Source organism: Morone saxatilis, unplaced genomic scaffold (genome assembly GCF_004916995.1).
Source record: "Morone saxatilis isolate NCDOM2014 unplaced genomic scaffold, NCSU_SB_2.0 Contig2, whole genome shotgun sequence".
NCBI lineage: Eukaryota > Metazoa > Chordata > Actinopteri > Moronidae > Morone > Morone saxatilis.
Genome location: NW_023339762.1, coordinates 22,654,835 through 22,668,572, shown reverse-complemented (window position 1 = coordinate 22,668,572; position 13,738 = coordinate 22,654,835). Strand labels below are relative to the sequence as shown.

General features: G+C 45.0%; 1 protein-coding gene across 2 annotated transcripts in view; it reads right to left on the bottom strand.

Moving 5' to 3' along the window:
- Window positions 1–13,732, bottom strand: part of mtss1la (MTSS I-BAR domain containing 2a) — a 25,393-nt gene extending 11,661 nt beyond the window's left edge. For both annotated transcript variants that reach the window (XM_035665225.1, XM_035665227.1), the window contains exons 1-3: window positions 13,219–13,732; window positions 10,296–10,357; window positions 10,106–10,179 (exon numbers count right to left, since the gene is read on the bottom strand). In XM_035665225.1, the coding sequence (XP_035521118.1) occupies window positions 10,106–10,179; window positions 10,296–10,357; window positions 13,219–13,287 (205 nt within the window). In that variant the 5' untranslated portion in view covers window positions 13,288–13,732. The remainder of the gene's footprint in view (window positions 1–10,105; window positions 10,180–10,295; window positions 10,358–13,218) is intronic.
- Window positions 13,733–13,738: the final 6 nt, after the last annotated feature.

The following is a 13,738-nucleotide window of genomic DNA, read 5'->3' as shown; positions in this document are numbered from 1 at the left end:
GAGAGAGAGAGAGAGAGAAAATTACTCTAACCTGTGCAACACAAACAGGTAGAAAGAAGGACCGAAAACAAAACGGAACAGGCGACTAATATGGTGAGCCTGGAAGACGCAGAGCGAGGAATGCTCCAGATGGTTGTCCAGTGAGATCTGTGCTATTTTCCAGTTATCACATAAAAAAAAAACTAGGTTACTGTCTCCAATCGATACCGCGTCACACTGCGAGTTCAAAGACCATTTCACTCTACCGCTTGGCTGTCAACTACAGTGAGCAGCAGATCTGGACTCCATCTCCCAAAGACATTTTTGTCGTGCAGAATAATTTGACTGTGTTTGTGCGTTGGGGATCAGAAGTTGAGGGTTGTTCTATGCCTGCATTGCTTTTCTAGGTGTCTGAGAGAGAGGGAAGGGTATTAGAGGTGAAAGGTCATCCAGCTGTATCACACATGGGCGTTAAACACCAGTGGGAAGTGATTGACTTAACATGTGGCAACTATATAAGCGGAGCTCTTGATATAAACAGTGAAAGAGGTATCCATCTTTAAAGGACTGGTGTTGAGTGTCTGTCATGTAACAGCCTCTAATCACACTGGCTCAGGGCTCCATAAACTCAAGTGTAAAGACATATGAGAAACACAGACGTGCACACGGAACACGTGTGCACAGGTTATGACCCCCGTTCTTAAAAGCATCACAGGAGGCATCCACAGCTGCAAATCAGCTCTCACAGGATGGAGGGAGCCTGAATAATAAGTAATGTGGGCCCTTTTATCTCTATAACAGACCTTCCCAATGTCACTGTCGGCCAGTGAGAGCCCTCAGCCCCCACTCTCCTGTCCCATCCACACCTGCCAATTTCTTTTCCTCTCCCCTCCTCTTCCCTCCCGTCTCCTCCACTCCTCCTTCCCCTCCCAAAGGGGGATCAGCTGACAGCTACATCCTGGGGAGGTCCAGAGGCTTCCTGCCCATGTCCAAGAGCCATGCTGGCCCCTGGCCTCGGCCGGATGGACAGGGACAGAGTGATTCACTCCCATAGCACCCTGCATGCACAGGCATGTGACAAACATATACAAGCTGGGAGGGGGGTTTAGATTGACTATAAAAGGCAAGTATGCTAAAGCTTGAATATTTCAAACTGAAAACATACAGAATATCTATCTATCCATCTTACATCCACCAGGGACCACTGATGCAGTTTTGTGATTTGTGATTTTGAGCTACATAAATAAAATGTACTGTACTATCTCTCTGTACTATCTAGATTTACAGATACTTGACTTTGTACTTGAAAACTGTCCAGAAGTGCGTAGGAGCTGGGAAAGTGATTATTTCGCAGACCAGAACCCCTGGAGCTTTAGGGGGAGCAGTGCCGACCTCATAGCAGACACCCACACGTGCATGAATGAAGCAAAACACAGACCATGATGGAAGAGAGCTATTATGCAACCCAGCCATATATCTTAAGACATGGAGCAAACAACTGGGAGCAACTGAACAGCGCACAAATGTGTGGTTCATTATAATAGCACCGCCATGCATGTTGCAGAGGCTGATGGCGCCTGGTTCAATATATGTGCCAAACATAAATATTAATCGCCACCAGACCTGCTGTGCATGTTGAGAAGTACATGGGATTGTCGGTGGGAAGGTCAAGCCCCTATTGTTGGGTTTTGTTGGGAACCTTAAGCTCCAGTAACCAGGACCAGCGCAGTGTGGTCTAAGCGTTTAGTGAGTGGTTCCATCTAGAGCTCTGGTTCTGATTAACTCCCCTGATTCCTCGGAGAAGGAGGAGCATTTTAATAGGCCTTCTTTATAGAGGACTCTCCTGCCAGGAGCCCCGGGAGCCAGGAGCTAAACTGCCACGGGCCTCAATCCCTGATGTCTTCAACATGGGAGCTTAGCTTAACTATCTCTCGCTTTCAGCATCTAAACCCTGCTGCTCGGCTCAGGTTTCATTTGCACTCGAGACTACTGAGCAGAAGTGACTGCTGGCGTTAGAACCGCTCATTGCAACCGGCTTCCAAGCCGAATCTCATTCTCAAGAGCGAGTGGCTGCTCCCTCTCTCTCTCTGCTTTCTGTGTCAATAAAGCATGTTTATGTGGGCTGTAGAGCGAAAAGGTACAGAACATCCTCACAGTTACACTTCCAAGAATATGAAGCTCTCATACAGCCACTGCTTAGCTGAGGAAATTCCATCATCCATAAGACAACAGTTATTCCTCACGTTGGCACCTTGGCCGCTGAGCTGGCATAGACAGTTAAGCCTCCCGTCTTTACCCTCTCTCACTCTTTTTAAGTGCTACAGAATGTGAACTGGCAGGGATACAGCGGAGGCCACTGATGGATGAAAGGGGCTATGGGATGAGAGGGGAGGAGAGGGGAGGATGAAAGAGGGTACACACTGCCGAGGTGCCGGCTAGTTCGGCCAGTCAGGGGACAGAGGAAGTGTTAGCTGGCTGCTGCAGGTGCAACAAGTGTTGCTGAGGAAAAATCTTCCAAATAAGGCTCAGTAAATATATGATTAACGATGAGCAGGAGTGAGTAGGAAGAGTTGGCTCATATGACATTTTTCAATATCATCAAAATCTTCATATAGTTTGTTTTTATCTTCTCAAAGGAAGCCAAAACATTGTGCAAACATTTTTTTCAGCCAAGAAAAAAAAAAAGGAACGAGGAGGAATTGCTTTGATTTAGTCAGCTTCACTGGTCTCGTTTAGTTACCAGTTGAGCAAATACATAGCAGACATTTCTGAATTCAAAAACCTGACGAAACATCATACATTCACATCATCAAACATTCACTTCAAAGCGCAGCAGGGGCTCTGGTGGTGTAGCTCAGTGGGAGCCGTCTGTATTAAAAAATAAAGCAGCATCCCTTTGCGTCGGCTGGTTAGGGAGCAATGTCTTCTGATGGAGCGAAGAGTAGATAAAACAGCTGCCTGCCGGTCATTGATTGTGGAACAAGAGTACAGTGTTGTACACCTGCAGCTAGAGAGCTACAGAGGATGACACACACACACACACAGTCTTTCGAGAAACTCCCCAGAATCTCTCTAATCTAAAATGTGAATATATTTACATTCTTAAGAGCCTGACATGAAAAAAAAAACATTCTTTGTTCATGTTTGTAACACAAAGTAAAAGTAAATGTTTTATCAGCTGAAAATATATTTAAAATGACAGATTGGGGTGAAAAGTATAGTTTACTTTGTAAAGCCTGATGTGGAAAGACAGCGTTTGAAAAAGCTAGGCCATCATTATTGTATTCTTCGTCTTCAGTGAAACTTAAAATGAATATATTTAGCACTGGAAATTGCCTTTAGGTTGCATACTGTACACAGCTAATTCTGGCCTCCAAACCCAAATTTCCTTTAGCTCTGGTACTCTGTTGATACTAGTTTTTTGTTGTTTAATACATTTGATTATTGTTACATATTGTCATAACACCAAATAAGGGAATAGTTTACGTTTTATATGTTATTTTGGCTGTCCATGAACAAATATATATCCCTCGTGTTTGGCAAAAATCCTTTAATTAATTTAAAGAAATGTCAGTAAGTTCTCTTACATAGTGGTGTTACAGTGTCTTTATTTACACACTGCTTAAACCTTGTTGAACAAACAAAAATAGATATATTTAGGATTTTTAGAGGTGTAATGCCTACATAAAAACAACTATTAAAACCACCAAGTCACAAATACAGAGCATAAACACAAACCTTCACTTTGAGAAGCTGGAAAAAAAAACTAAAAACCTCTAACCTAAAATGAATGTTTGTTTACGAGTGAACTTATGCACTATATGTGCTGTGTGTCCGCAGTAAAAATCCAAACAGCATTCAAAACCTTTGTGTTACTTCCTTGCATGTGGAATGTCACTTCTTACCAGCAACAATACTAATGAAAGGCAGAGGAAACAGCCTCAAGATCAATTGTCTTAGTCACACAGTCAAACACACACACACACACTCAGTCCATTGTTGTCTGGCCATTACGCACAGCAAGTTTCACCTCCCAACCAGAAACTCCCACAGACACAGACAGCCCTCGGTGTGTCCTGATGTGTTGTAAACATGTTCTGGAGTGCATTAGGACGAGACTGAAGAAGGAGGAGGAGGAGGAGAACAAGGAGGAAGTGATATTTTTCTGTTGGAGGAGCTTCCTGTTCAAGGACATAAATGGTGCTAAAAATAAACGCCGCCCCTCGTCCAGATGTGCTTTTCATTGCAGTTAAAAAAATAGGCGGCAGAGAGGAGAAAACAAGAAGAGTAAGGGAAGGAGAGAAGTACTGTATCGTGCAATAAAATGGAAAGAGCAGAAAACCCACAGGGGATTGTGTTTGCCTTTAGAGAGGGGGACGCTGGAGTATCCTATATGCAATACATGAGAGACCCGAGATGTATCCAAACTCCAGACATTAAGGCAGCAGTCTGTGAATGACTCAGTGTTTAATGGAGCAAAAGCCCGCAAGCAAGTTCAATCAGATGACTAAAGCTGCCCTGCTATACACCCTTTATCTCAGCTGACAATGCTCTGCCCACTATTTGCTCTGTCAAAGTTCCCGCAGCTCTCCTCATTTGCAAACAATTCTTCCAACAATGCTGACACCCCTGCCGGTGCTGCTGCTGCTCATATAGCATTTTATCCGCTCCACCTCCCACCTGTAGCCTCTGAGTCTTAACTTACCCCGAGGAGAGGTTTCTTATCATCGCTCCCCTTCCTCCTAAACACATACTTTATATTCACAGAATAATGTAACAACATTTCCAAGTGGGTGGTGGGACCGAAATGTTCTTCTCTGCTACAAAACAGTTAGATTATACTTAAAGTTTTCACAAGTGAGTACCAATCTGCCACTAGTCCACCAACATTTTAAACCACAGCATCCATTTTCAAACTGAATCCTATGTTTTTCTTTTAATGCCGATTTATTCTAACCCCAATACCTGCAGCTTCTATAGACTAGACCAGTGGGTCTCAACCTGGGATCCTTGAGGGGGTTCGCAGAAAAAAGGGGAATATTTTAATTAGACTATTATTTTATTGGCTAAAAGTTAGTCCAAGAGAAATGCTAATGAAATTCATCTTGAGGGGAACATGAATAACTGTACCAACTTTCATGGCAAGCCATCAAACAGTTGTTGAGACATTTTGCTAATAGCAAAAAATGGCAACCTCTTGGTGGCGCTAGAGAAAATCACCAAAGTAAGGCAGATCCTCTGGGAACCGTGGATGTCTGGATCAAAGTGGTGGACTGACCTTCCATCTAAAAAACTGTCTTCAATCAACCACCTCAGATGATTAAAACTATGCATGTATCCATTTCATTCCCTCTTTTAATGTCCTCCCTTACATTCCTCTTTCAGGCTCTCGCTCTTTTTTCTTTTTTCCGTCCCCTCTCCGGCTCCCTGCCATGGCGAGTTCGTGTTCAGGATATAGCTGAACACAGTGTTCCCCTCAAGTCTCATGTTTGTCTTCTTAGTTTGGTATTCAGCCTCAGAATGAAAGTTATGCAGAGCCAAAAGATTTGTTTTCTCTCACATTATTATTCCCCCCTTCATCGTCTGTTCCTCACATCATTGTTCTAGCTACTTTTCCCCATTGCAATTTGCCTGTAGTTGTTATAATAGCTGGAAAACATTAATTTGCAGGGCGACCACATTGAGTTTTGAGGTTGAAGCCCCTAAACTCTATGGAGAGAGACATGGAGAACTGTGTTGGGAACTGTTCTGGCCGACAAGGTAGACAGCTGAAGGAGATATAAGAGGCCCTTGTCGATACTTACGTGACTTTATGGCCGGTGGTCTTGAAGAGCCTAACATACAATCAGCAAAATGGCCCAGTGGACCGTACGTAATGCATCAGCCAATGCATTTATTAACGTGACTGCATTTACATGTATGTCCAATCTAAAACACCCAGAATCTATAAGGTTATTATATGAAGTCAAACCCACATAAGATGCAACTCTAACCTCCCTGTCCTTCTATGCACTATACAGGCTCATATCAGGCTTGAACATGAAATGTCGAGCTTGATGGATGTCAGTGCTGGTCACATGGGCGTACTCTCATTATTTGACATGTCCGTAAAAATAGCTACGCTGCTGGGACAGTGCAGAGGACAGTAATCCCCTGATCTCGCTCTGCACTAGGCCACGGCCACATCTCATCCATGCCAGGCCGTCCAGATGGCGGGTAGGGATATCCGTCCCATCTGCCAGCCCAGAGAAGCACAGGGGCCAAGCAGATTACTGCTTTGCTGAGACACTGATCTACTAACATACCTCCAGTCCTCCACTGAGTATGGACTCTATGAGTGAGAGAAAGGGAGACCGACAGGGAGAGCCTGCACTGAATGACCAGCTGGAACATTATGTCTGTGTGTGTGTAATGGTGTCTGCACTCTGCAGGCTCTGGTGCACAGATGCAAAGAGAGGAAGGTTTCGTCTGTGTTGAACACAAACTTGCAGTGTGTCGCAGTCTGGCCGGTGATCCCAGAGTGTGAATTTTTAAAGCTGGGGGTGGCTGATCAGGAAGAGAAGGGAAGGCAGGCTGTGTCTGTGTGTTACAGAGTGGGGCTAAGAGGATTAGCTAAACGCCTCTGCCTAGCCTGGATACCCAGAGCTGTGGAAATCCCACTGCAATCACAACCCCCACCCTGGATAACTCACCCCCCAGTAGACTCACCTCACTCTCTGAAAAATATGGACCCTGTATCTCATACCCTGATGGACCATTAGCCCCAGACTACTGGCTCTTTGACCTCCATCTAATTCAACCATGTCCAAAAATGGAAAAAATAAAGCCAACCTTCCACTAAAGCACACGTCATCCAGCCTAGCAACAACAAAACACCAAACACAGAGCCCACTATTCTCCAGATAAGTCCGGTCCTCTTAAATACATCAGACAACAACTTAATAGACTGTCAGATATGGTCTAGACAACACACCAAAAACCATTAGGCTGACCAATCTAACAAAAAAAAACAGTGCAGAGAGATGCAGGGCCTCAGACTTAGTCTCAGGAAACATGGGTGTTGAAACATAAAACATTTATCATTAAAAAGGCAAAAATTCTCCAAATACATTCATCCAATATAGACTTTGTGGTAGGGGGACCTTTATTGAACCCAGATGCGAGCTGCCAGTTCACTGAGACAGACGTGCCTTTAGACATAGATCCATCGACGCAGCTTAGAGAAACAGCACTGTCAGACACTGTGCCAAAACGCCTGGCAGTCGACTCCTCCAGCTGCTTCATAAAACACAGACGCTGACGCTATGACCGAGACCGTAAACTCTAAAAACGGACAACACAGGCAAGAGGAAGCCTGAACACAAGGCAGTTAGAAACAAGAACATGCAAAGACAGAGAGGAGGTTGTACAAGATGGAGATGGGAGGTGAGCTCAAATATAACACAGCTGTTATGGGTACATATGAAAAGCTGCCCTCCCAGTACACAACAAAACATGTTAGGACAGGAAATCATTCAATCCTCTTTCATTCACCGTCCTCTCTCCCCCCGTGGACCAATCAAGACGCACTGAATGAAAGGAAAACGTTGCTTTCCTTGGCAGGGAAACGTGTCCAGTCTGGAAAGTGTGTGTGAGAGTTAAAGGGGTGATGGGGGTGAGTGTGTCAAAGGTAGATTAAAAGGAAGCAGAAGAAGAACGCGATGAAACCTCCAGCTGTGCCAGCAGCTGCAGCTCGTCCCCCAACACGAGAGGGGAATCGGGGTGACAGTGATGGCGGCCAAAAGTTCATAGCTTAGGGCCCGTCTCCTGTGGTGCAATCAGCCCTATATGGCAGTGCAGACGCTGAGACAAACATGATCGCTGCAGGCAGTCAGACAGACCCACACACACACACACACACACACACACACGAACTGAGACAGACAGAGAGAGAAACAAAAATGGGGACTTACGAAATGGAGAGCAAGTAATCTCTGACTTCTATTTATGTACCACTGTTTCCTGAACAGTCTTGAGTTAAAGCAAGTGGAAAGAGTGAAACATCTGGATGCCAATAAAGGCTTAGAACTTTTAACATTGTAGCTGCCAGAAGGGCAAACTTGCCCAAACTATGGTCCGTGGAGCCTGCAGCATGGGGTTCAAAGGTCATCCCAGTCTACTACGAGCCAGCTCATGTAAATATCGACATTCCTTCCGCCGCCAAATTAATTGCTGCGGTTTGGAGCACGCAAAGGCTAACACAGCTCCCACAGGAGATGCGGGATTGAAGTGGAGTGCTGGTTAAGAGCACATTAAAACTGCACAAGCTCTTTTAGCTTACTGAAAATAATAATTGTTGGAATTTCAAAAAACAATAGAAACTGCAACCAAATCTGTATTGCTTATACTGAGTGATTAAATTTGTGTCAAATTAATGGCGCAAATTTAATGGGCTGAACATTATTTTCTACTACAACACTCCACCACCACAATGAAACACTGTTGAAAATAATGTCCAGTTAGCAGTTTATGTTTATTTAACCATTTAACTCCAGCATAGCAAGCTGATGTGAATCACTTTTTGGTCATGAACCAAAGTATTGCACAAATTAAAATTAAAACCTGAAGGTGGCGCTACATGAAAAGTCAGGTAATCACCAGAGTTCCTAGGATTCATGTGTGTTATAGAGATATTTAAGTCTGGGACAAAGTGGATGACCGACCAACAAACCGACATTTCCATCCACCAGAGACACGCCACTAGCATTACTAACCAACGCTTTCCAATTTACTATCCCATAAAACAGATAAAGTTGAGATGTTGAAGCCATCAAATGTTCATCAGCACTAATCTAAACCATGTTTCATTAGTTTCTCTTTAGTTGTTACAAAGTCTCTTTGCATCTCTTATACAGTCTGTGGCCGGAGAAGGATGACATTAATCCTAAAGTTAATGACCCTGGGAGAGGAGCAGAAGAGTGAGTGGGTGTATGAGTGACACACTTAGGGGGATTTTATGCATCTATAGCTGTAAAACTCAATATGCCCTTCTCTCTCTGGTCCATCTATCATCTGCTGTTTTCCCCTCTTTTACTGCAGACACACTTTTCCTTTGATGTCATGCCTTGCCATTGTGTATGCCTCTGCTATATTGAAGCAGGCTGCTAGCAGCGAGCAGGTTGACCCCAGTCTACCTTGCTTCATCTTGCAGAATTCATGCGCACTCACATCAGGGATCACTTGATGTATTGCAATGGCAATAAATTCTATTGTTACTGCACAGACTATAGGAGTAAAACTGGTGAGAATGTGTGAAGACTGTTGAACAAATGCCTCTTTAGTCATTTTCTCCAGCAGTAAGTGGTCAGTAAGGGGCTGCACTAGTACAAACGGTTTTAAAGCTTGTTGGCGTGTGACCTGCGAGGTCAGGTGGCCGGCTACCAGCTGTCACTCTTTGAATGTCTGTGTGTGTGTGTGTGTCAGGAGCCTTTGCACACTGAGTCCGGGTTTGCAGGGTTTTTTTGACCTACATACTGCTCTCGACGATCAACTCCAAAGAAATCTGTGTTAATCAGCTGCGTCTCTGGCCAGCCTGTCTGCTGCCACTAGCAGGGTGACAAAGCAGATCAGCAGACCTCATTAAGACCGAAGAAACAATAAGCTCAGATTTTCACTTCTCTAAGACGCCTGGCCCCCCAGAGTACCCCCACTTTGGCCATCTTAGAGAGTCAGAATTGTGTCTTGTATCAGAAATGTTTGTGTGTGTGGTGAAATTGGTCTTTCAAGATGTGTGGCGTGCACAATCACATGTTCATGTTGGAAGAATAGTCCATTTCTTTCCATAAACGCTGTAACCTGTAACTCTACACAGTCTGCAAGTGCAGATAATATTGTATTACTGAGAGCATTACACTGCACAACACAAAGCATGGTAGAGTACCTCAACCATAATAAAGAGCCGCACTAGCATCGCTTTAAAGTAAGCGAACACTTTCAGCAAGACACAAATAAGCAGTGCGCAACACTCCGTGAAGACAACAAATCGATTTCTTAAAAAAAAGGTGGCAAAAGTTATTTTTTTGTTCTGTCAGAGTTTTAACTCAACACAGTGCGAGAGCTTGGATGAATTGAAAAAACATCCTCTTACCTCTAGAGTTGGTAGCCATGTCCGCCACTTTCTGAAAGGCATCTAAAAAGGCCACTGCTGCCAGAATTGTAGTCCTGTAAAATATATCGGCACATGTTCACTGCACCGTGACTGCATAAAAAAAGTCTCAGTGTAAATATTGCACTCTTTTTTTCATCAAGGTTTACCATTCACTGGGACTATTTCTCACCTGAGTTGAGAGTGCAGTTTTGTGGCCTTGGCACTGAAATCTTCCCACACAGGGTAAGAGCTCTAAGAAGGGAAGAGAAGAAAGGAAGAGAAAGGAGACAAATAAATACCTCACCAAGGACATTTAAGCACATAAGCATAACACAAGCAGACATAGTGTTCTCTACAACAGGATAGAGTCTAGTACAGCTTAATAACATTTCAATTTGCTGTCTTTTCTCCTTTATTCACACTGAACAGATACTACACTGAAATCCAAATATGGTTACATTGACTCAAAGAGAGCTTGGCGTCTTCCCTCGGGGTTAGAAACAAGTCGCTGTATAAGCTCCATGCTCTGACTTGTCTTTAAAAAGGTCAGCGTGATTTCTCAGTTCACACCCATGTTATTATTGTCCTTCATCAGCCTCAACGCCCTCCTCTCACGTTCTCTTAAAAAGTGTCCTCGTGTTTATATGTCCGCTGTACCAGCATGATCTGCATAAGCTCTTGTATCACCAGTGTTTATGCGCATGGGGTAGGCCAGGTAGTATGACTAGTCTTTGAGAAATGTGGATCAGATTTTCCCTGGGATCATCACACGCTGCCTTGAGCTATAAGAGCAGAAGCCAAACATAAAAGACATTCAAGGCTAGATCCCATTAGAGCAAGAGCTTGAGCCCTTGAGAAAGGAGAGGAAGGGCATAACCCCTATGCGCCTCTTTGATGAAGAGGCCACACATATATATATATACACAATCTGGAAACAGTCTTGCTCTTCATCATTTCTGGTGTAACCTGCATCCTAGCTATGGCAGTGTTGAACTCCCAGCTTCTCTCTCTGATCATCAACAAAACCGTTTGCCACGACCCTCCCAGCCTCGCTGTCTGCACTTGATTCCAACAGGTGTCTAATTAGCTTGTGTGGCCTGTGACTCCCGGGGGTAGGAAGGATGCGCTGCCGAGACAGCTGAGGAGGAGGGTGAAGAAGCGGGCAAAGGGGGCTACATGCGAAGCAGCAAAGGAGGCGCCTTCTTCATCCACACCCATCATCTCCCGGGGGCGGGGGCAGGGGGGGAGACAAATACAAGAGAGGAAGGAGAGAAAGGCTTGTCCTCCCACGCCTCGTCATTCACAGGAGGGTGAGGTCAAAACTAGCATCCTTGGAGCTGTGGAGCTGGTAGGCAGTGTTGCTCAAGGACATTTTTTCTTTTAAAAGGTGGTTTCTTTCCCACGCACAGCGGCTTCAAATCACACGCCATTCACATCCATTGCTGACCTAATTCGTGATTGCTGATCCAATCCAACTGAATCATTTTATTTCTTTTCACCCTCTACCTCCTCTTCCGCCACCTCCTACTCTTCTACTTTTTTTCTCACAGCTTCATCAGACAGTTATATAACCAAGAGCTTGTATCAACACAGTTTGTCTGCGCAGCCTTTTTTTCTAAGTTTACTTAATGCACTGTACGGGTGTAATGTAGGTAATTGTGCACTATACTGTAACATTGTTCACAATCAGCGAGATCAGCACAGGAAAGCCATGCTGCTGCGTTGCTCCCAGGGGGGGTAAAAGCTGGTCTGACAGGCTTGCATGGCCCAGCCAGGCGGCAGGAATGAGGTCAGATCTCAGACAGTGGACATCGACACTGTGCTGACTAAGGGCTTCGGTCTCATTCATCTGCGCTGCTTATCAATACACAGGCTGTCTCTCTCTCTGTGTCTCTCTCTGGCCATGGCATGAGGACAACACAAAAGGGAAATATATGAAACCAAACCGCTGCTGCCAATAGCTGAGAGCTGATTTCATTGGAGCCTGACAAACGAGGGTCCATAAATAGTCCGTCCGAAGGCACCACGGCCCCTTGAGCCAGGGATCAATAAGAAATCTGTTAGGTGGAAAGTGCTGCCTGATGCTTGACTTGTTCGCCATTATTAACACTTTGTAAGCGTGAGTGCCCTCCACAATGAGGAGACTGGGAGCTGCCGGGCCTGATGTTCACACTTTCCATCTGTTGTCATGAACAACAACAGACCACCCTGATTCAACTTCCTTGACCCCTCCCCCAACTCTCTCACAAACACACACACACACACACACCACTTGCATGTGTGCAAAAGATAATAGGAGACATCCAGTTCCTGTTGGAAATCATTTCAAAACTATGCTGACAGGAGGAGAACTCATGTTTTATATACAAATGAGATGCAACGTGAGTCAATTCAATTACTGAAGTAGGGCCTGGATCAAATGTGTATTGAACTACATATTGCTGAAGTAGAGATTTCCTGCCACAAGGCCAAACATCAGGAAGCACAATCAATAACATTTCATGCCAGTTTCTGTCCTGGAGGTTGAGGCAATAGAGCCGGCTATTTTCTTTCAGAGCATCCTTCTGTGCCTGACATTTAATCTGGAAAAGCCTTGGAGGCTGCGATAAAGGAGGAACACTTGTCTGGGGTCAAATGGCACCTAGAACATTTTGTGCTGCAATAACTGCACAAAATTCTAATTATCTTCCTATTTTGATAGCTCTTTTCCCTTCTTTTGCCTTGGCTTTTGCAATTTGGTTCTAATAATGAGGAGTTTAGGTTCTGACCTCTGAACCAAACACTTAAGCCAGCACCAAGCAGCCTAGCTTTGAACAAAATAAAGATTTTACACCTCCATACTTCCATGCAGGCAGTCCTAGTAATAGCACACAGATTGACTCAGTGGCTGAGTACTGTTAGACGTACCCAGTGCCTGACAGACCTGCTGCACATTATGCAAATAACACAAAGGGGAACATGTTTCATCTCTCTGTCCTGCAGCGGTGTTTCCAGTGGGGGAGGACCCGGTGAAAGAGACAAAGGCAGTAAAAATATTCGTCTGATCGGCCACCGTGCAACCACAGAAGGTCAGATATTATAACCCGCTGTACTTTCATTTCAATGTGCGTTACCTTCATGTCGTTCACGATGGCCTGGAATAATCCACCCAGCGCTCCGCACTCCTTCTCCACCGACTCCATGGTGTTAAAAACTAACAAAAAAGCTCGCAGAAAAGAGACAAAAATCAGACTAAATATCCGACTGTCGGTGCAGTTTCAAACATCAGACATGGAGAGCTTTGTTTTTCTTCCTCCGCTGTTCCTTCTCTCCTTCATACGACTACGCCAAGCCGGCAGCTGAGAGGATGCGAAGCCTCAAAGCCCACAGTCCGAAGCCCGAAGCCTGCGGAGCGCACAGACAAAAAGAAATGTGGTGCTCGACTGCGCCGGGGGCTGCCGCTCGCTCCGCCGCCGCTACTCGCCTCTCTCGGACGCACGGGAGGGATGGAGCAGGGACGCGCTTCGGCCGGGTGAGCTACAGCCGGGAAACGTGGAGGGCACATGCACTGTGGCTCCTCATGATCACCGCGTTAACACAAATAACAGAGAGATCACAATTGTTGGAGAGGGCAAGAGGAGGAGGAGGAGGAGG